The sequence below is a fragment of the Pteronotus mesoamericanus genome, unplaced genomic scaffold (assembly GCF_021234165.1).
Source record: "Pteronotus mesoamericanus isolate MK-2021 breed Mesoamerican mustached bat unplaced genomic scaffold, CSHL_Meso_final contig_101, whole genome shotgun sequence".
Classification (NCBI taxonomy): domain Eukaryota; kingdom Metazoa; phylum Chordata; class Mammalia; order Chiroptera; family Mormoopidae; genus Pteronotus; species Pteronotus mesoamericanus.
Window position 1 is genome coordinate 12,489,297 of NW_026555001.1, and position 20,862 is coordinate 12,510,158.

Genomic DNA, 20,862 nt, shown 5'->3' on the forward strand with positions numbered 1-20,862 from the left:
CACTCACAGCAGATGACATCTTCTGTGTTATAGATGAATTAGATGGCATCCACTTCCCAAGACGAACCAAACTATACTCTTCACTGTATCTGCACCATCCTCCTCTGCCTCTTTCATCTCAGAGGACAGGGTGTGCCTCCTGCTGCGACAGGCCAGCCCTCCACCTGTACTCCAGACATACCTTTCACTCCTGCATTCATTTATAAATCAACATTTATTGAGTTCCCACAGCCTGGATTCATCTCCTCCTGCCTCCTGGCTCAGAGCTTATCAAACTTTAATGTGCACACAGATCTCCAGGGGATCTTGTTAAAAAGTGCATGCTGGTTCGGCAGGACTGCATTTCTAATAAGTTCCCAGCTGATACTGTGTTGCTAGTCAGAGGACCTCACCCCCAGGAGCAAGGTCCTAGGGCGATGGTTCCCAAAATAACCAGCTCATTGCAATCACCTAGGGAGCTTCAGAACCTACTGATGCCTCTACTGCACTCCCAGAGAGTTGATTTAATCTAGGGTGTGGCCTGGGCTGTAGAATTTTTAAAAGACACCCTCCCCCTGGTGATTCTAATGTGCAGACAAGGTGGGAAGCACTGTTCTGGGGGACTTTGCCCTCCATGTGTCTCCACTCTTTCCCTGATGACGTGTCTCTTTACTGCATGGTTCCCATCAGCATTTGAACTTACTCAGTGTCCTACATCTTCAACGTCAAATGAAAAGAGGAAGAAGACACTACCAAAACTCTTCTTCAGTCCTACTTTGCTCATTACCTACACCCTGTCCTCTCCCCCTTTAGAGCCAAGCTTCATGAAACAGCTGCCTGCCCCTCCTCCTACCCCTTTGATTGCTCCCACCTGGTTCATCCATGACTCCCTTGGACCCTACACTGTCCTCTTTGTTACCCTGTTAGTATGAGTCTTTTCCCACCTCACCCCACCCCCAGCACACCTCTGATCTCTGGCTTTAGTTCTGCTCAGGCTCCATCTTCTCATTCTCATTTCCAGCTTCAGTTTCCTCTTGCCACCCTTATACATTGGTCTTCCCCGAGGGTCTGTCATAAGCTGTCTTACCGCACATTCTCTCCGGCATCAGCCACCGCTTCTATGTTGCTGCTACTTGCATGGCCGTCTCTAACCTGAGCCTCTCCTCTGAGCTCCAGTTCCCTACATCCAACTATTAATCACCTGGTTGTCTCCCAGGTTCCTCCAACTCAAGTTCCAACTGACCTCATCTACTTTGCACCCAAACTTGCTCCTTATCCCATATCCCCCATCTCAGTGAACACTCTTCCATGCATCCTGTAGCCCAAATCAGATCTGGGGGTCCACCTTCACTCTTCCCTCTCCCCTCAGGTCCAGACAATCGCCACATCCAGGTAACACTGAGTACCCAGGTCCCCTGCTAAACACTGAACATTCAGCATTAAAAAAAAAAAAAAAGTTATTTCTGTCCCTGTGAGAGAGCCTGGTGAGTTGTAGATGGCAGGAGGCGTGGCTGGACAGAGCAGAGCCACTCTGTGTGGATGCCCAGGGGGACAATTGCAAATGGAACTCAGGCGGGTGCTGGTGGTGCAGATGGAGAGAAGTGGAGGGACTTGAACCTGTCACTTCTCTCCATTCCCACCCCTACTTTCCTATCTGAAATCATGATCAGCACCCAGGTTTCCACAACTGCCTCCTGATGGCTCTCCCTGCCTCCAGCTTTGCCCCATCAGACCCATTTGCTATCAGTAGGATGCTCTTAAACTGCAAACATCCTCATGGCATGCTCTGCTCAGAACCCATCCATGACACCATTGCCCTTAAAATAAAGTCCCACCTCCTCCACAGAGCCTCGCCTCACAAGACCTTATAGGTCTCTATCTTCATCGTTCGTCCCACTCATCTCCCCTCTTCCTTCCCCTCCACACACATATATTTGCACGTACACATATGTTCACCTCCTACAGAGCTGCTTCTGCCCACATAACTCTCTCACTTCTTCACATACATTACGCTCAGCTAGTCCCCTGCCTCTACCAGGGTGCCTGCTCCACCCACTTTCTGGTTTGTTTAGGGAACATCCACTTTTCCTTCAGCATCACCACATTGGCCACCACAGACCTGCCAAGCAAGGGCACACCCCTGCGTGCCCACCCGTCCACGTCAGGGTGTGATCCCTTACTGCATGACTTTTCTCTGTTGCTTGAAAGTGCATCATTATATCCCACACTGGGCACAAGCCTGGCATATAGGAAGTGCTCAATAAATATTCGATGAACAATTAGATGACAAGGCCCTTGAACCAACCAAAGAAAAGGATTCGTTGAACCTGGGGTGGCCAGGGAGGGTATTTTGACTGCAGAATCCTAAGAGGGATATGTGAATGAGTAGACTCGGAGCCCCAACGGTGAATTATTAAAACACAACAACTGTTCGTGTAGCCTTGTCTTTAATGAAAAGTCAAAATACCCCCCAAAATCCATTTTGAATTTAAAGCACAAGGTCTTGGCGTCATTACTGCACCATTGTGAGGTGTTGCTGAGTGTTTCCATTGCTCTGTATGGGGCTCTAGAAACCTCTACTGGTTAATTTTTTTTCAGCACACTCCAGGCAGGCTGGCACAGTGTGGGCGCAGGCTGTGCGCTGTGCTGCCCAGCCTGGTACCTGTCTGTGACACAGCTGTGTTTTATCTCCCTGTCTGCCCCCAGCATCGAGAGCAGATTGGACCTGAGGAGGAATCTGCAGTGCCAGAGCTTCAAGTGGTACCTGGAGAATGTCTATCCAGAACTCAGGTATCTGCCCTATGGTGTGAGCCTTTGTGGCTGCCGGGAAGGGCCCTCAGCTGACTTGGTCTGGATAAGGGACAGCCTGTGGCCAGCTGGATGAGGGTTTTTCTTAGATAGAGGGCTGAGAAGTCCAATGAGCTCCCTCTCACCCCTGAAACCAGAAGAGGAGCTATACTAATCAGCAGCATCGGGGACTGAGGCTAGCTTGGAGCAGTGTTCCTCGACTGTGGGCTCTGAGCCCCTGGGTGTGACCGGAGCACACAGACAGGCAACTGCTGGCTCCCCTCCAGCTCCGGCTAACCTTTGACTCCTGGGTCTTTCCTTGCTGCCTTGTTCCTAAGGGTAACCTCCTCCCCAGCAGGGCCCAGGGCAAAATGCCCCTGCCATTCTCAAAGCACTGCCCCCACCTCTTAACTGCTGGGGTACAAATCCCAAGAGCCACAGATTCTCACCTCTCTCGGCTTCCCTCTAGGGTCCCGAAGGATTCCTCTATCCAGAAGGGCAGCATCCGGCAGAGACAGAAGTGCCTGGAGTCTCAAAGGCAGAAAAATCAAGAGATCCCCAGCGTCAAGTTAAGCCCGTGTGTCAAAAACAAAGGCGAGGACGCAAAGTCCCAGGTAAGTAACTGGCTGGAGATTTGTGAACATGTGCGTGGACTCAGCCTCTGTCACCTGCTGTTACGTGACACCAGGTGTCCAGTTATAGCCAGAGCTCAGCAGCAGAGGAGAAGCATGACTCCCCTCACTCTGAGACTGGGTTCCCTCCACCGAGTTTCCAAGGGCACGGAATTTCTCTGAAGGACAGCTTACCAGGAAGCATCATGCCCATAGGAAATTGCCATTAAATTAGCAGTTTAATGAGTATGTCATCGGCGTCCAACCTGCTGGCAGTAAATGAGGGCTGGGTCTGGCAGGGCAGGCAGGACAGGCAGGACAGCTACTCCCAAACATGAAATGCAACCAGAAATACATGTCATTGGGTGTCGCTGCCCCAGCCTCAAACGCTGGCTCTGTGAATCTTTCTGCTGATTTAACCCGGACTTTCCAGGTAGTGACCTCGGCTTTGCTAAAGCCATTACCATCGTCTGCCACCGCCATCTCTGAGCAGGGCCCTCGTCCACCCCCGTCCTGCCCTCACCAGTCCTGTGGCTCCATCCCTGCTACTTCCTGCTTCCCCCAGGTCTGGAGGAACCAGGTTGCCCCGTCTCAGAAAAGTGTCGTGGTGATGTAGCTGATTCACCAACATAGCATCCCCACGTACCGTGGGCCAGTGCTCTCCCCTCTGATGATGAAACAGCTCTTTAAAGTCACTGACAAATACATGGCCTGCTTCGACCTCTGTAATGTGTGACCTGCTGGATGCATTAAAGGACACCCATCTCGTAAACTGCCGTCCTGGCTCTGGTGGCTCTGCATGGTCCCGATTCTCCTGCATTTCCATTCTCCCTGTCTCTGTTTTCTTTGCTGGATCCTCCCCCAACTCTTACACCCTTATGGTGAGTATTTGCCAAGAATTTCAGGTCACTGCTCTTTTCCCTCTAAGTGGTTTCTGGGAGCTTTTATCCATGCTTCCAGCTTTGGCAACCTCCTCTGTTGCACCGATTCACAAATCCTAAATCTTCATCCATCTATGAATTCAATCATTCATTCATTCATTCAGCAGACATCTGCATTCTCTGCTAACTGTGATGATGCCAAAATGAAAGGCCAGGTTGCAGGCCTCTTTGGTTCCTCCAGGAATCTAATGCTTATTTCTGTACTAGACCCATTGAGGGACCACGGAGGCCTCTAACTGTGTGCATACATATGCACATGTGTGCATGTATGAAGTATAAACCTCATAGGACTGACTCATGGTACATTTCTCTTCCTTTCAGTATCCACTCCTCCTTTCTACATAAACTCACTGTCCTGTCTTTCTGCTTCTCACCCGTTTCTCCTAATGCATCACTACATCAAGGGGTCGTCGCCTCTTCCCTCCCACCTCTCTCTGCTTGACCGGCCTCTTGGCCTGTCTAGAAGGGGTTGTGTCTGCCCCTCTGCCCCTTGCAAGACTATACATCCCTCTTTCCTGCTCCCACCGTTTCTGTCTGAGGGGCCCTATCAAGGAAGTGATGCAAGAACCCTATAAAGTAGGTACAATAGCCCCCTTTATCCATGGTTTCATTTTACATGGTTTCAGTTACCCATGGTCTAAAAATGTTAAGGATAATTCCAGAAATAAACAATCCGTATGTTTCAAGTTGCGCATCGTCCTGGGTAGCGTGATAAAATCCGGGGCCACCCTACCTCATCTTGGATGTGAATCGTCCCTTCGTCCAGCCTATCCACACTGCATGTGCTCCTCGCCCATTAGTCCCTTACAGTCCTCTGCGTTATCAGAATCGCTGTCACAGTATTGCAATGCTTGTGTTCAGGTGACCTTTATTTTACTTAATAATGGCCCTGAAGCACAAGAATAGTGATGCTGGCAATTCAGATGTGCCAAAGAGAAGCCATAAAGTGCTCCCTTTATGTGAAAAGGTATATATGTATATGAAAAAAAAACATAGAACATACAGGGTTCAGTACTATTCAGGGTTTTAGGCATCCACTGGGTGTCTTGGAATGTATCCTCCAAGGATAAGGGGGAGACTATTACTATTATCCTCATTTTACAGATAATGAAACCAAGGCCTAGAGAGATGATCCAAGGTTACTTGCCAGTAAGCGATGAAGGTGGATTTGGGGAACCTGGCCACCAGGCTGCAGCTCTGCTATTGTTACTACTACCAGAATCGTGGCTGGTTTCAGAACCTTTTTATTTCTATTTAATCACCGAAGCTGTCTGTCCCTGAGATCCTCTCCCAGGCTGTAAATATTAAAACTATAAATCAACACCACTTTGACAGAAGAGAGCTGGCAAGAAATTCTTCTTCTTGGCCAGTTCCCAATGGGAACCCCTGTGAGGAGGGAAACAAAGGTCGCACCCCATTGTCAGGACTGGGTCGGGGCAGACCAGAGAGTAGGCCCCTTCCCTAACATTGGGGGAACCGGGCAATGTAGGACTGGAGGCCACACTCGGGGGACTCCACACCAGACCAGGGGACACGCAGAGCTCTGGTTTCCAGCTTGGACGGCCCCCTTTCCTTCCCACCCCTGGCTCTGTCCCCCATGGTAAACTCCACGCCTGCATGTCCATGCTTGGTCACCCCCCTCTAACTGGCCCCCCTTGGGTCTTGGCATGTGGAAAGGACACACACCACCTCGGGAGGACCAACCCAGAGGCAGCCTCCACACAAGTCCTGAAATTAGACTTGGGCCACTGAGGAGAGGGATTCAGGGTCCTAGATGTCTGGGGTAAAAGAGCACCAGATTGTGGATGCCAAGAGCTGTGAGTTCTGCTTCCAGCTGGCCACTCACTCTGCAGGTCGTGTGTTGCCAGGCATGTGGGTTTCCTCATCATTGAAAGGAGACTCTCAGACCATGTCTGTCCCCTGGCTCTGATGCTGGCTTGTGTCCCTGCTCCACCCCCAACCCCATTCATCCTTCACCCTGCCTTACCTCCTTTTCTTGGCTGGCTTGTCAACCTTGGGAGCAAAATGTTTTATCTGAGTGTGTATTGAAGACGTCAGCAAACTGATGCTTTGGGTGGAAGGCAAGAGAGATACATCATGAGTCTGTAAACGTGTGAAACCTGAGAAGCCTCCAGGTTAACAAGTTTCCTCTTAACTTTATTGGCTTCCCTAGAAAAATGTGTATTGGATTCCCTAGAAAGAAGACAGATGCACCAACCTAGTTGCTATCCCAATTTAAAGAGAAGGAAGACACATAAATTAAAAACTTCTGAGTGTGTTCTTCTAGCTGGATCCTGGCACTTCAGGCTACTGGCTCGTGATATAGGCGTGCAGACAGTCAAACACCCTGGGAGTGGGGGTGAGATGAAGAAAAAAAGCTCTTCCCCAGACCTGGACTCACACTGGCCGCTCTAGGGGGGTCTGCCAGTGGGACAGGTTACCAGCATGTCACCACCCTTCCTCCCTGAGTTTTCTCAACCCCACCTTGGGAGAGGCCCCATTGCAACTGCCTCTCCAGCATCTCCTGAGAGGCAAAGCAAAGGCAGATTTCTAAAGAGAACCTCTAGGGTCATCTCTGCCTCTTGGCTTCTCCCTTCATCACAGGCAGCATGCAGACAGCAGCTAGCCCTTGTTCTGTGGCCAGCACCCTTGTGGACACGTGTGTGTATTAACCCATGTATTCCTTGCGGTGACCTTCTGCAGTAGGGGCTGATTGGGTCTTCATTTTTTTATATGAGGGAACTGAGGTACAGGCTTAGTAACTCACCCAAGTTTACAAGGGCTCATAAGAGGGTGAGCCAGGACGGCCAGTCCTGGAAAGTCAGTACACTTGGATGATCCTTCGGGGACCCAGGTGCATCAAGAGGTCAGCTGAACTCAAGTTTCAATGGAACCCACGAGTTCATTCCAGACACCTTATCCGAAGAGCTTCAAGGGCGTGTTCAATGGATTAGTGTGCTGCCCAGTATGGCCTCAGAGGTTCAAGGCCACCTGGTGACCCTGGTTACTCTCAGCTCAGGTCCCATCTCACCAAGGAGGTCCCACGTTCGCCACCTACCCTAAGGTCTGCCCCTGGCGTTGCCCGGAGTAACCATTGACTTCAGTAATGGTCTCTCTTCTGTTAAATTGTGCCTACCTCCCAGAGGTAGGAATCTATGACGACTAAATAGGCAATGAATGCGAAGTGCCTATGAGGGACTTGCCAGTTCTAAGTGAGCTGTTTTGGCCTTATATCCACAGCATAAGCAGCAGTGCTACCTTACATTTGGTGTTTCCTCTCCATTGTTTACTGTTTCCCACGTGGGAGAGTTTGTGAATGGGAAACTCACCACCATCAGTAAATGGCGTGTGTCTCTGCCTTAATGAAAGCACAGCCCCCTAACTTTTCTCTGCGTGTGAATGTTTCTCTAGTCTCACCCAGCCACTTCTCCTTCCCACGTGCCATAAAGACACTGTTCCCAGAGACTCTGTGCCAGGGGCCGGGCACTGGGCTAAGTGTTCACATGCATCATCTTATTCTTCCAACAACCTGCTAAACCACGTCCTGCTATTGCTCCCATTTTGCAGATGGGGTGGATGAGGCTTAGATAATTTGGCCAGTGCTGCCCGGGTTATATGTGAGTGATACCAGAGCTGGGTGCAGACACAGCCGCTGCCTCCAGAGACCAAGCCTTTAGGATTAGGTGAGGGTTTCTCAACCTCAGGACCACTGATGCTCTGTGCCAGGTAAACCTTTGTTATCAGGACAGTCCTATGCATTGTGGGATGTTTAGCAGCATCCCTGGCCCTACCTCCTAGGTGCCAGTAACCACCCCCTAATTAGTCATAATAATCAAAAAATGTCTCCAAAGCCAGGTGTCCCCTGGGAAGGTGGACAGGGGCAAAATCTCCCCGTTGAGAACTGCAGCCTCAGGCTGCTTGTTTCTGGCCTCCCAGAGGGGAGCCTGGACCATTCTAAGTTCAGCTCCTAGGTCCCCCCTACTCTTCATGCCTGCCCCTCTCAGAGCTTTGCTTCTTCCATTACCTCCTCTTAAAATCTTTGACGTGCCTCTCCATCCAGTGCAAGGTGGTAGCCCCAGGGTGGGTGCTGTGGCCTGTTCCATCCCAGCTTGCACAGCTGTGGCCACACTGCATTTACTAGAGAGAAGCCTGCCGTCCCTGCTGCCAGGCAGCCTCTTCTCCTAACGCAGTGGCTGCCTGCAGGGACTTCCTCCAAGCACAGGCAGCCTCAAGGCTGTCCAGCCTGGACCAGCCTGCTCCGTCATCCATTTCCATCCTTCCAGGGGAGAACCCCTTCCTCCTCAGCCCCTTATCAAAGGGGGCAAGGCCACCCACACTGCCTCCAAGATGGCCTCTGGGTTTCCTTCCATGGGTATGGCTGTGCCTGTGTGCCCTGGACCTGGGGGTATGAATTAGTCAGCCCCCCAAGACGGCACCATCAGCAGGGGCCCAGTGCTTGCTGATGGAGGCTGGGCCAGTCTGAGCGACCACTGCGGCCCTCCTGAATCCATTCCTGACTCCAGGATTAGTTTAATAAACCTATTCATCACCAGCCATTCTGGGAAGCCTGACAGACTGCGGGGCGGGAACTGGAAAGCCCCTCCTTGCTCCTGTGCCCCCTCCTCTGTTCTGCTCCCCGCGTTCGGCTCCTGCAGTTGTGGCCATCGAGCGAGCAGTGTTCCTCTGGGAAATTGAGAGGCTGAATTATTTCAATGCCAGTAAAGCACCAGCTAATGGAAAATCCACTTAGTGAAAAGGCTTCGATCCCTGTCTGTGCAAGACCCTTGGGGGTCTTGAGGTGGTTCCCTCAGACACCAAGCCCCAGGGGTGTGTCCTGTGTATTCCTGCCCAAAAGGCATGTGTGGATGGGGTGGCTCAGATGTCAAAAGAGTCCCCCTCTCCACACACCATCCCCAGTACTTCTGGTTTTCAAGGCCACTAGGTCAATGGTTTTTCCATTTTTTTCATCTCATGGCGCACATAAACTAATTACTAAAATTCTGCAGCCCACCAAAAAAAAAAAAAAGAAAAGAAAAGAAAAGAAAACCACACAAAAAAAACTTCTTGCCGATCTGGCAAAAAATATAGTTTTGATTGATTTACAAAAAAAAAAAAAAAAAGTAATTAACTACCCTTTTTGTTCCAAAGTGACTTTTTTTAAAAAGTCAGTTGCCTGTACTTGTATACAAGGATTTCTGGTACCAAGAATTAACCAGTCCAACGCAGCCTTATTATGCGATGTGACCAGTAAGATGTGACTCTCTTGTATGACTGTACGGTTCAAGGCAGAGCAGTCACACCAGGTGGCTATTGTTGTGTTGGCTGGTGTCATTTTTTTTTTTATTTGGCAATCTAAGAGAAAAGATGTCAGTGTTCCTGACTAAATAATCAGGTATTGCGTGTCCTAAAAATTCTTGCAACACACTGGTTGAAAATCAGAAATTTTTTTTTTTACTTTTAAATATACAAAAATTTATATTTAAATATACCTAAATATAGGGATTTTTGTTGATGTTGTTGAACCAGTTAACACTTCATGTAAAAAGCACAAAGCCAGTTTATGGCAGAGTGATAAGATAATTTCAGGACGGTGGTTAAATGGCTAAGGCACGGCTCGCGAGCCACGCGGTCGGGCAGTGGGGCCGAGGGATGCCACTTACCTCCTTGCCACATCAGCGACTCTGTGCTTGGCCTCATTTCCAGACAATGGCTGGAGTCTGAAGTGGAGGACAGTTGTAGGTGAGACTGGGCGCACAACTCCCTGGTGGCCCTGCCCTTGAAGCTGGGCCGCGGGCTCATCTCTCCTTTCTCAACAGAGCAAGGGATTCTCCATGCCAAAACCCGAGACCTTCTCCCACGTTTCAGATAAGCCCTAGATATCTGGGACCCAAGTCCCTCACCCAAGTAGCCCAAGTCTGATTTCAGGACCTGCATGGACGTCACCTCTGGGTTGGTCCTCCCAAGGTGGCGTGTGTCCCTAGCACACAGCTAGTCCCAAGGGGGACGATTTAGAGGCGGGTGACCAAGCATGGACATGCAGGCATGGAGTTTACCATGGGGGACAGAGCCAGGGGTGGGAAGGAAAGGGGGCCGTCCAAGCTGGAAACCAGAGCTCTGTGTGTCCCCTGGTCTGGTGTGGAGTCCCCCGAGTGTGGCCTCCAGTCCTACATTGCCCGGTTCCCCCAATGTTAGGGAAGGGGCCTACTCTCTGGTCTGCCCCGTCCCCAGTCCTGACAATGGGGTGCGACCTTTGTTTCCCTCCTCACAGGGGTTGCCATTGGGAACTGGCCAAGGAGAAGAATTTCTTGCCAGCTCTCTTCTGTCAAAGTGGTGTTGATTTATAGTTTTAATATTTACAACCTGGGAGAAGTCCTCAGGGACAGACATCTTCTGTAATTAAACTTGAATAAAAGGTCTCTAGAACCAACCATGAGTCTGGCAACAGCAGCAACAGCAGAGCTGATGGAAAGGGTATGTGCAGAGGCCACTTGCTAGTACATGACTCTGGATACCCTCTCTGAGCCTTACTTTTACCATCTGTAAAGTGGGGGTAGTGATAGCTATGCAATAGGATTCTCATGAAGATCGAATTAATCTGTATAAAGCTCCCAGAACAATCCTTGCACACAGTAAGTGCTCCATAAACATTAGCTGTTGCTAGCAGTCTTATCTGGCTTTGCATCACCTCTGTGCACACAGACATCTTATCCTTTTCAGCTCATCCTGGAGGAAGGCAGGGCATGTGCAGAATGGTGGCGTACACAAGCTGGAGATCTTCTTGACCTGCCCCAAGGAGTACATTTCACAAGTTTTTACTAAAAAAAATTTCAAACATATAGAAATAGATGGGAGAGTATAAGGAACCCCCATCCTCATCCCCAGGGGCCAAGAATTCTCAGGTCACAGCCTGTCTTTTGTCATCTGCATTTCCACTCACTTTTCAGGGAGTACTTTCTGGTCTAGGTCTTCTCCCAACACCAACTCGAGAAGGGACAAAAGAACCCACAGGCAGTCCCCAGTCCTAGGGGACAGAGGCTCCCACTGGGCTGGTGGCTCCATCCAGGTGTGAGGGACAGAGGAAGATCCCAGGTCAGGAGAGGCAGTAGTCAGCATCCGGGTTAGCAGAAGGACCCAAACCTGTGGGAAGGGAGGAGGAACAAGCCAAGTCACAGGGACACATCAGCTGTCCGCAGACAGTGGAGGTCAGGGGAGGCCCAGGCCCCGGAGGAGGCTGCCGTGAGCTAGGGGAGGTGCAGGGCAGGGGGCAGTAGCCTCTGTATCAGCTCATGGGGCACAGGGTCCTAGTGCGGGGGCTGGCCAGTCAAGGGACCCTTTTTTTATCCTTTGGCCAAGGAAAAGCAGCCAGTGAGGGGCCTGGTCTAGAGGCTGAGGGTCAGCCATTCAGCAGGGGTGAAGTGGCCGAGAAGGGATGCAGCGCCTGCGGGGGTCCTCTCTGCAGCTCCCCTCAAGGCACCCAATTCAAGAATTGTTGTCTTTGCCCCATGGTAAAGGAAAAGGGCAAATCTCCCCATTTTTCATTTTATATTATGCCAGTACTTTCACCCCTTGATGTAAGAACTAGGAAGTATTTGACTGCTTCAGCCTTTAGTTGCTCTCTGATCTCTTTGGAGGAAATACTGAGGAGCATTCTTCCTACTGGACCTCACAGAAAGCCCCTTTCCCTTTGCCATCAGACCTCTGCTTGTCCCTCCAACTTCTCAGCTCCGCTCCCTGCAGGAGCTCAGGGCCGAGCGATCTATCCTGCTGGGGGCGCTGGAGTGCACGCACCCTCTGGAATAATTTTATTTCTCATGACTTGCCTCTTTCCCTCCACGCTCCTCTACCACCAGCTCCCTTGGGACACTTTTTCCCCCATCTGCCTCCTGTCATAACTCTCATGCTCTCAGAACACCGATTTAGACTCCTTTTCAGAGAAGAAGGGATATTCTAAAGACAGCCGAGGGGTGCAACCTGCCAGGTAGCTGCAAGAAATGTCAAGTGTGCAGAACAGACACCTATCCAAACAGAAACTAGAGACCATGCAGCTTGGCAGGGGTGTTACTCAGCTCCTCCCAGAGGTGGCCTGCACGCCCCAGGCTGGTCCCCCTCATGGGGTGGGGGGACAGAGACTAGTGGGAGTGTGACCTACAAGTCTCTGGCTCTTCAGTAGCATTTCCCAAGGTGATCCTGTTGACAATTGATTTCGGCTAGGCTCCCCGAGTGCCTTTTACGAGCCGTGTTATATTATCACATGTGGGCATGGTAGTATCCCACCAGTGCTGGCTTCTTCCAAGGATCCTAATGTGACCCTTCCTGGCCTCTTCCCCTCCAGATCTGGGCCTTCACATACACCCAGCAGATCCTCCAGGAGGAGCTGTGCCTCTCAGTCACCACCTTTTTCCCTGGTGCCCCGGTGGTTCTGGTCCTCTGCCAGAATGGAGATGACAAACAGGTAAGCGTGCGGTGGGTCCACCCTGGGGCATGGCTGCCTACATTAATATGACAGCCTGTGTGTCGTGCGCAGGAAAAGAGAGAAACTGTAGAAGAGGAGTATTAATAAGAAAAAGGTCCTTGTGGTTAGGAGAGGGGCAGAATGCTGCCTCAATAGCCGTGGTGCCAGCAGCAGTGGCCAACTTGCCATATGAAAGCCTACTGACCTCGTCAGACCCCAGCGTGCACGTATATCTTGTACTACCCTGTCTTGCCCCAATGCCCACCTGCGATCCCAGAGCAGGAGAGGACTGGGACAAATCCTCAGGCCCACAAGGATGAACAAGGCTTAAACCTTTGCCTTCAGGGGCCTTGGGCTCTGGCAGGATGTCCACCAAGTTCATAGCACTCTGGGTATACCATGTGTTCCATTCCTCCAGCAGCAAGGTGTCAGCTGCACTCAATTCCCTGCCAGTTGCGTACGGGCGTTAGGGACACAGAGATTCAAACGCCCATTTTACGTCTCACTGGCTGTGTGACCCATGGTAGCTTTACTGGATCTCTCTGAGCTTCAGCTCCTTCTAGGAAATGGAGTTGATGATGCCTAACCACACGCGGTAGCTGTTTAGAGAAATTAACTGAGATGGCCCATGATAAATGGTCAGTGGTGATTTCCTAATACGTGTCCCTTCCCAACCTGCTTGTCATGCAAGGTGACCTCTGAGAAGCAGCAGCTTGAGACCCCCACTGTCTGCTTGGGCCCCTCATGTGCCGAAGCGCGTTGGAGGTCCAGAGGTTTACATGCTGCAAAGGAGGCCCACCCCCCTACCCCCGCTGCGGGGCCATCCCCCAGCTCACTCCGACCCTTCGCAACTATACAAACACTGTGTGTGCATCATTTCTTTGGTTGCTCCTGTGACTAACTCACTTCACATTTTCTGGCCTATTGCTTGGAAGGTTATTCCCTTCTAATGAGTTTTCCTAGCAAACATATTGATTTTGCTTTTACTTTTTTTTTTTTAATCTGATTAAAAAAAGAAAAACAACAATACCTGGTAAAGCAATTAGTTGCAGTTTTATTTCTCCATGAGACCGTGAAGTCAAGCCTCAAGGGGACCCTAGCCATGTGGTTAAACATTTCTGATTCCACTGGAACTCCTGATACTATTGCTAGGACCTGGCCTTAGCCAGAGAATCCGGTTCATCCTTTTCTCCTCTCCGTCTTCTCAGCAATGGACCAAGACTGGCTCCCGCATTGAGCACGTGGCATCTCACCTCTGCTTAGACACAGACATGTTTGGCGATGGCACTGAGAACAGCAGGGAAATCGTGGTCAACCCCTGTGAGTCCTCACTCATGAGCCAGCACTGGGACATGGTGAGCTCGTGAGGACCCGTGGAGGAACCAGGGGGGGCCGTGGGGCGGCGCTTCCCCCGAGGAGAAGCAGACCAGAAATCAGGCTGCGAGCTGCCCATGACTGCTGCAGACGCCCTGACCTGGGAGGTGGGGGCAGAGCCCCCCAGGGCAGGAGCGGCTGTCTCAGGGAGGATGGAGGAAAAGTTGCAAGCCAAGTGGAGCTCCCGCCAGACCCCACCTCTTCTCAATGCCATGAAGCTCCAGTCCTGGCCCGGTCTGCCCCTGACTGGTGTCTGGAGACAGATGTAACAGGAAGTGTTCGTGTTTTTCCCTTGCTTACTCGAGAGGCTGGTGAGAAAAGCCTTCCTGTCACTCACTATGCCGGGGCTGGAGGCAAAGTTGAAGTGTGAACGTTCGCTGTTTTCTAAACAAATAAAGAAACTTAAGAAGTTTTCTGTGTGTGTCTTTCTTTTGCTTCTACTTATCTTAGCTCAGGGCTAGGCTGAGTTCTCCACCGAGTCGGGGCTGTGGGGCCTTGTGGCAGGTAGACGGAGCAAAGAACAGGGAGGTGGGAGACCTGGGCCACCACCAACATCCTGTGTGACCTTAAAAAGGCCTGTCACCTCTCTGGCCCTTCGTTTCCTATTATATCAAATTGGGGAGTAGATGCTCATCAGTGGTTTTATGCTGGGATACACGGTCTGTGTGTGTCGTCTAGGGAAACTCTACCTATTCAGGGGCTCTGGGTTCTGCCTGTGCAGATCCCACTTCAGTGGGTCCAGGGTGGGGTCCAGGCTCCTCAGCTGATTCCGATACCCCTCTCTAATTAGAGTTACTGCCCTAATGGGCCCTTATGGCCCTATAGTCAGCAGCCAGCAATGTAAAGAATTTCTTTCCATCATCAATTCCCCATGTGCTCTAGGTCTGGTGCATGTCCATTCTTCTTAACTGGAGTTGAAGAGAAGAACCAATCTATGTTGTTTAAAAGTTCCCAAAACCTGCTTGTACATTCTCTGCCAAGGTAAGTTCACCACATGCTGATTATTTGTGGTCTTAGTTATCTATTGCTAAGTAACAAAGTACGGCACAGCTTAGCCACTTAAAGCAACACACATTTACTATCCCTTGGTTTTTATGGGGCAAAAATCAAGGTACAGCCTCACTGGGTCCCCTGCTCCAGGGTGACTTAAGAGGCTACAGTCATCTCAAGTTGCCGCCAGGGAGGATCTGTTCCAAGCTCACTCAGTGGTGGTTGGCAGGATTCTGTTCCTCGCAGGCTGTTGGCCAGAAGCTTCCCTCTGTTCCCTGCTATATAGTTCTCTTCAGTGAAGCAGCCTGCTTCACCAAAGCAAACAAGCCAGGAAGGCCCGAGTGACAGCAAGGTGGACATCACAAGTCTTTTATAAGCTGATCTCACAAGTTCCTCCCCATCCCTTTTCCCACATTCTGTTCGATAGAAGCCAGCCAGTAGGTCCAGCCCATACTCAAGGGCAGAGGGTTACAAGAGAGCGAATGCCGGGAGGTAGGGATCCCTGGGACCCTTTCAGAATCCGTCTACCACAGAAACTGTGATACCCTGGGCAGGTGTCCATCTCCCTTTCACCCAGAAAGCCATCTGTGGTGGGTGGTTGCACAAGCTCATCATTATATTGGGTTGGCCAAAAAGCCTGTTCAGTTTTTTCTGTAAAATAAAAGATATTTTTCATTTTCACCAATAACTTTATTGATCTGGATATTTTGAGTGTGTCGGCTATCCTGCGTGGTATAACATTGATTGTTCTCAATTAATGTCTCAATTTGATCACTACAGCTTCAATTGATCTACCCAACTGTGGAGCATAGTCCAGCAAGAAATCTGCAGCACAAAATTTCACAAACTACTTTTGGCACGTTTTATCAGTCACAGCACCTTCTCCATACACTGCACAAATCTGTGTGTGTGTGTGTGTGTCACATTTTTACCTTGAAATAATAAAGCATAATATGCTGAAATGTTGCATATTTCTTCCATCTTCAATATTAAAATGGCTGCACAGAAATGCACCAATTTTGATAACTTTTTTAAAAATGCACACTGATATGACAGCTGTCATGATACAATCTAACAAAATTGTTGTGAGTGAAGTTCAAGACAGCTAAGTGCCACTAGAGCCATCTTACATAAAAAAAATAAACTCTTTGGCCAACCCAATAAAATGCATCCCTATGGCTGCATAGTGTGTGTTTTCTGTTTTTGATGGATGCTGAATTAGAGTCCTCAGTCAACTCTGATCACTGAGTTTACCAAATTTCCATAACCTAGAATAAATAGCTCAGTAGGCCTCCACTAGTTGTGGATGAAAGTGAACATTTTCCAAATGACATTGACCTATGAAAACAAAAAGAACCTATATTATTCATATTTCGGGGGCTCACAAGATTTAGACTCCAGACTGAGCTTGAAGAGTCACCACTGTGGAGCAGTCTCCCCACACTGCTAGGTGAAGAATGGCCAGGTGTGGCAGAAACCCCCTCACCTGGGAGCACAACCGGCTGGTGGGAACAGATGTGAACAATATGGGCTCCTATGTATCTTAATGGTGTGGTGTACAAATTTCATGAAAGGAAATGTATACATATATTATTGTGAGTGTGAATGTGCGTATACTGGAAAGGAGAGAGGCAGGAGCTTCAGGCACTCTCTAGTGTCTGGGTTAGAGTTGGGGTGGTGATGGTGTTGAATGGATGGGCAGAAATGGGAGTTTTAGGTAATCCTGGGGCCAGCATAGGTGGCCAGGCCAGGTGCCACATTGAACGTGAGACTCGCTCCCTTTGTTTTCTTATGTGCCGTGTAATTTCTCTGTGTGAGTTCATCTTCAGCAGTAGTTATTCCTCTGGGCCCCATGGTTATGAAGGCATGCCTCAGGGAACCCAACTTGTCTGTTGGGTTCCATTGATTTCAAACCCATTTGTACATGAATTGCCTCATTTGTGGTTTCCATGCTGTGGGAATATGATGCAAATTTAGACTCCACATCTATGCTTGGCACAAGTTTGGGTTTTGGTCTTTCACAGATGATCTTTTCTCTACCCCAGTTGTCTTCTTGCTTTCATGCCATCGCCGCTCACCCGGCTGGGTGGGGATTGTCTAGTCCTCCGAAGTGCCCAGCCCTGTGTCGGGTCTCACTGGTGGCCCCAGGCAGGCGTGAGGCTGCGGTCTGCAGTGCCTGCCTCTGCATGGCTGTTGGAAGCCCGGCCCTGATTACACACATCTGGTTACAAGTCCCCTTCAGCTCTCGCTTTCCCCTCTGGCTTTGAATCCCCACTTGTTTTCGGAATCTAGAATTTTTCCTTCTATCCTTTTGAATGCAGCTATGATGTCAAGTTGTTTTATTGTATTTTATCCAATATTTATACGTGTGTGTGGGAGGGCGCTTCCATGTCAGCTCAGGCCAAATTCCTTAGTGCTGTAATTGGCTGTCACTGCTGTCTTTCCCACCTGCTGTGGGCCCATATCTTAGTATAGACACCCAACACATTTCCATGAATAAGTGAGAAAATAAGCCTGTGATTCTTTAGTACCATTTCCTAATTACCCCCTGGCTACAGCTATCAGACATTACAGTTTTAAAAAGACAGCAAAGGCAGAAATGGAGGACCAGGAAGACAAATTTATAACAATGAAACCTCGTTATAATACACATAGATTTAGAGATCATGCATATTTTACTTTGTAATGACAGAGTTTAATACGGAAAGTACTAACTGGAAAGAACTATCAGTAATGGAAATCTTTAATACTGCAGTGGAGCCCCGCAAGAGAGAATCTGTTCTCATAAACTCTGAGGGATGGTGATTCATTTACCATCCCTCTGCAAGCATCTCAGGCATGTTCTCTGGCACCTGGCAACCTAAGTCATGGCTGGCCTCAGGGAGGCACTCACCTTTCACCTGCAGTCCACCATAGTCGACCTGCAGTAGGGTTAAACCCCCTCACGTCCCCCCACTCCATACTCGGAGCCTCTGAACACTGTGTCCCTGGAGAGACCTATTTGTTCCTTTGGCACGTGACAACACCTAGGGCAGCATCTGGCACGCAGAGGAGCAGAGTGAAGGTTGTGAGGGTTACAGCAGAGATCGAGCAGCTGTGCACACGTGGTGGCCTCTGGGATGTTGCAAACGGCGGGCGGAACTTCTTGCCCCAGCAGGCAGAGTCAACCTCCCGAGCTCCCTGGTGGTCTAAGGTCTCAGGCAGCCCAACCCAGATTAACAAAATCCAAAGCTCCGAGCGCTTTTTCATTTGCCATGGAGCCGACTAATTTAATGAAGCCGTCACAGTGCAAACCTCGGGGCTTATTGGAAAAGGACTCGAGCACGACATTATTTCACAGCAGTAGATTGCATCATTTTCATTTCACAGCTTTCCAATGGGAAATAATAAAACAAAATTACAAACATAATGAAGAAAGAAAGGCAAAAAAAAAACCCCAACAAAAAAAAACCCCTTGGGTGAGAGACGCATCCTCTGTGCTGTGACAGGGCCGGTTACCTTATTCATTTGAGCCAGTAAATATTACCTGGCTTCGCTCGGCAGGAAGGAGCCTGGGATGCCTCCACGTGCTGCTGAAGATAACAGGCTGCAATAACTCACTGTCCAGCACAGCCAGGAGCGGCGTGCGCCCCCGCAGAAGGATTGCTGGGTGGCCTGAGAAATTCCAGCCTCCGGGAGCACATCCCCGCCCCCTGGCTGGCTGCAATGCCGGGCGAAGGGCTGCCGTTGGAGATGTCAGGGCAGCCTGATGGACTGCGGGTGTGCACTGTGCATCCCTTCTCTTGGGAGGATAAAGTAACTTCCCAGCAGGGCTTCACCCATTCCTGGGATGGAGGAAAGATCATGGGTCCCTGTCCCCATTTGCCTCTGCAGGGTGCTCTGGTGTGACAAGGTGAGCTGATAGTCAGAGGCTAAATTGGAGTCAACCTAGGGAGACAGAGCTTTTCTCCAAAGCTGTTCCCATTCACAGCACTGAGGTGTAAGGTCACGGGGCTGCCAGCTCGGCTGGGCCTTTTAGTCTATTCTGTAGGCCTGTCCTTTAGCTCAGGGATGCCCAGGCCTGTCCCTACAGCGAGGGGACTGACCTCCGTCATTCCACGCAGGACCAAATTCTGCCCCTGCCTGTACTGAAAATAATATTTCTCGTCTGTCAGGAGAGAGGTAGAAGCCATCTGGAATAACATCCCAATTTCTCCTACTCTGATGTACAGAAGAAAAGCCTTCTCTTGAGTCTGGTCCCCCTTTTACTTCGACCAACATGCTCCTCTAACAGTTAATCCCATGGACTTGGATCAAGATCTTGACTCCTCCAGTTCCTCGCTATATGGCTACGGGCAAATTACTGAACTTCTCTGAAGGTAATTTCCTCCTCTCTAAATGAGGCTAATAGTCATGACCTATCTCACAATTTTAGTGTGAGATTAATTGAAATGATTAGCACAGAGCCAGGCACATATTATATCTAAAAATGCTTGTCCTCCTAGTTTTTGTGTGTGTTTGAGGTTCAAACATCTGTTTCCGGAGCAGAGGGCAGGGACTGGGGAATGTTAAGGGCTGACCCTCCATCCTCAGGCATCACTTAGAGGTTAAGCGGGCACCTGTGACTCCCCTGGACAGTGGGGCTGTCCAGGGCAGTGGAGGACTTGAGTCCCCTGCAGCCCTGCTCTTTGGTTCCGAATTGGTGATGACCGGGGGGAGGAGGAAGCAGAGGGAAGCAGTGAGGCACAGTGAGGGAAGTGGCGGTCCCCCGGCTGGTCCTGGCCCTTTGTTGCCTGCATTTCTCCGCTGCTTGCCCAATGAGCGCTTCCTCAGCCTTGGTGTTCATTCCCTGCCTGTGCACACAGACCGGGCCTGTCACCTGTGAGCTAGTCCCCATGCGCGCTGTGGGGGAGCCACACCATGCCAACATCAATGGTGTCATAGACGGGAACAGGACATGCATGCTAGGCACGGAAGCCTGGCAGAGGAAGTCCCAGCTGGCTCCATCCCCACAAGCTCCCTCTCCACTCACAGGGATGGTCACACTGCACACCCTGACACCCAGGAAATGTCTCCAGCTTGGCTTCCTACCCTCTGTTTGAATCATCTGGTCTAACCTGGGAGCTCAGCTCTCATGCCTGAACTCAGCCCCTTTAAGCTCCTCAGCAGCCTGGCACCTGCATGATTTTTGGTTTTGGAGCTCCTCTTGGATGCTGTCAGAGCACCAAGTTTGCTGGGGTGCCAGTGCCCAGGGACTGGGGCTTCCACCTGCCTTCCAGTAGGGTTCCCCGCTCAAGGAGCGGGGTCTCCTCCATCTCCCTAAGCCAGGGGTAGTTTTACAGGACACAGCCCTGAGTGAGTGGACAGGATGTTAATGTCCCAAAGCAGTTCAGCCTGAATGTTTTGTCAGAAAGGAGCTTCAAATAAAGAACTCTGAGGTTCAAAGGAAGAAAAGACCTCATGTAAGATGAACTGGAGATATAAGTGAGACTTCTGAAGGGTGGAGATGGGGACAAATCTGAGGCAATAGCAGCCTACGCAAAGGCAGAGGCCTTTTCCAGCGAATGCGGAACAGGTCAGCCAGCCCAAGGTGTAGAAGAAATGAAGGGAGATGGGGGTCAGGTAAGGCCAAAGAAGGGGTTGTGAATGCCAGGCCGAAGATTCTGAACTTAATTGGTAAGTAGTTGTGAGCCACCGAAGGTGCTGGAGCAAGGAAGTACCACTGACCAGATTGTGGGAAGGGGAAGGT

The 20,862-nt window shown here is 50.2% G+C and overlaps 1 protein-coding gene across 2 annotated transcripts in view; it reads left to right on the plus strand.

Moving 5' to 3' along the window:
* Nucleotides 1–14,137, plus strand: part of GALNT14 (polypeptide N-acetylgalactosaminyltransferase 14) — a 188,873-nt gene extending 174,736 nt beyond the window's left edge. Inside the window, exons 12-15 of one of the 2 annotated variants that reach the window (XM_054566074.1) lie at nucleotides 2,686–2,769; nucleotides 3,236–3,380; nucleotides 12,651–12,770; nucleotides 13,979–14,137. In XM_054566074.1, the coding sequence (XP_054422049.1) occupies nucleotides 2,686–2,769; nucleotides 3,236–3,380; nucleotides 12,651–12,770; nucleotides 13,979–14,137 (508 nt within the window). The remainder of the gene's footprint in view (nucleotides 1–2,685; nucleotides 2,770–3,235; nucleotides 3,381–12,650; nucleotides 12,771–13,978) is intronic. The other variant, XM_054566082.1, reaches the window with a different exon arrangement.
* Nucleotides 14,138–20,862: the final 6,725 nt, after the last annotated feature.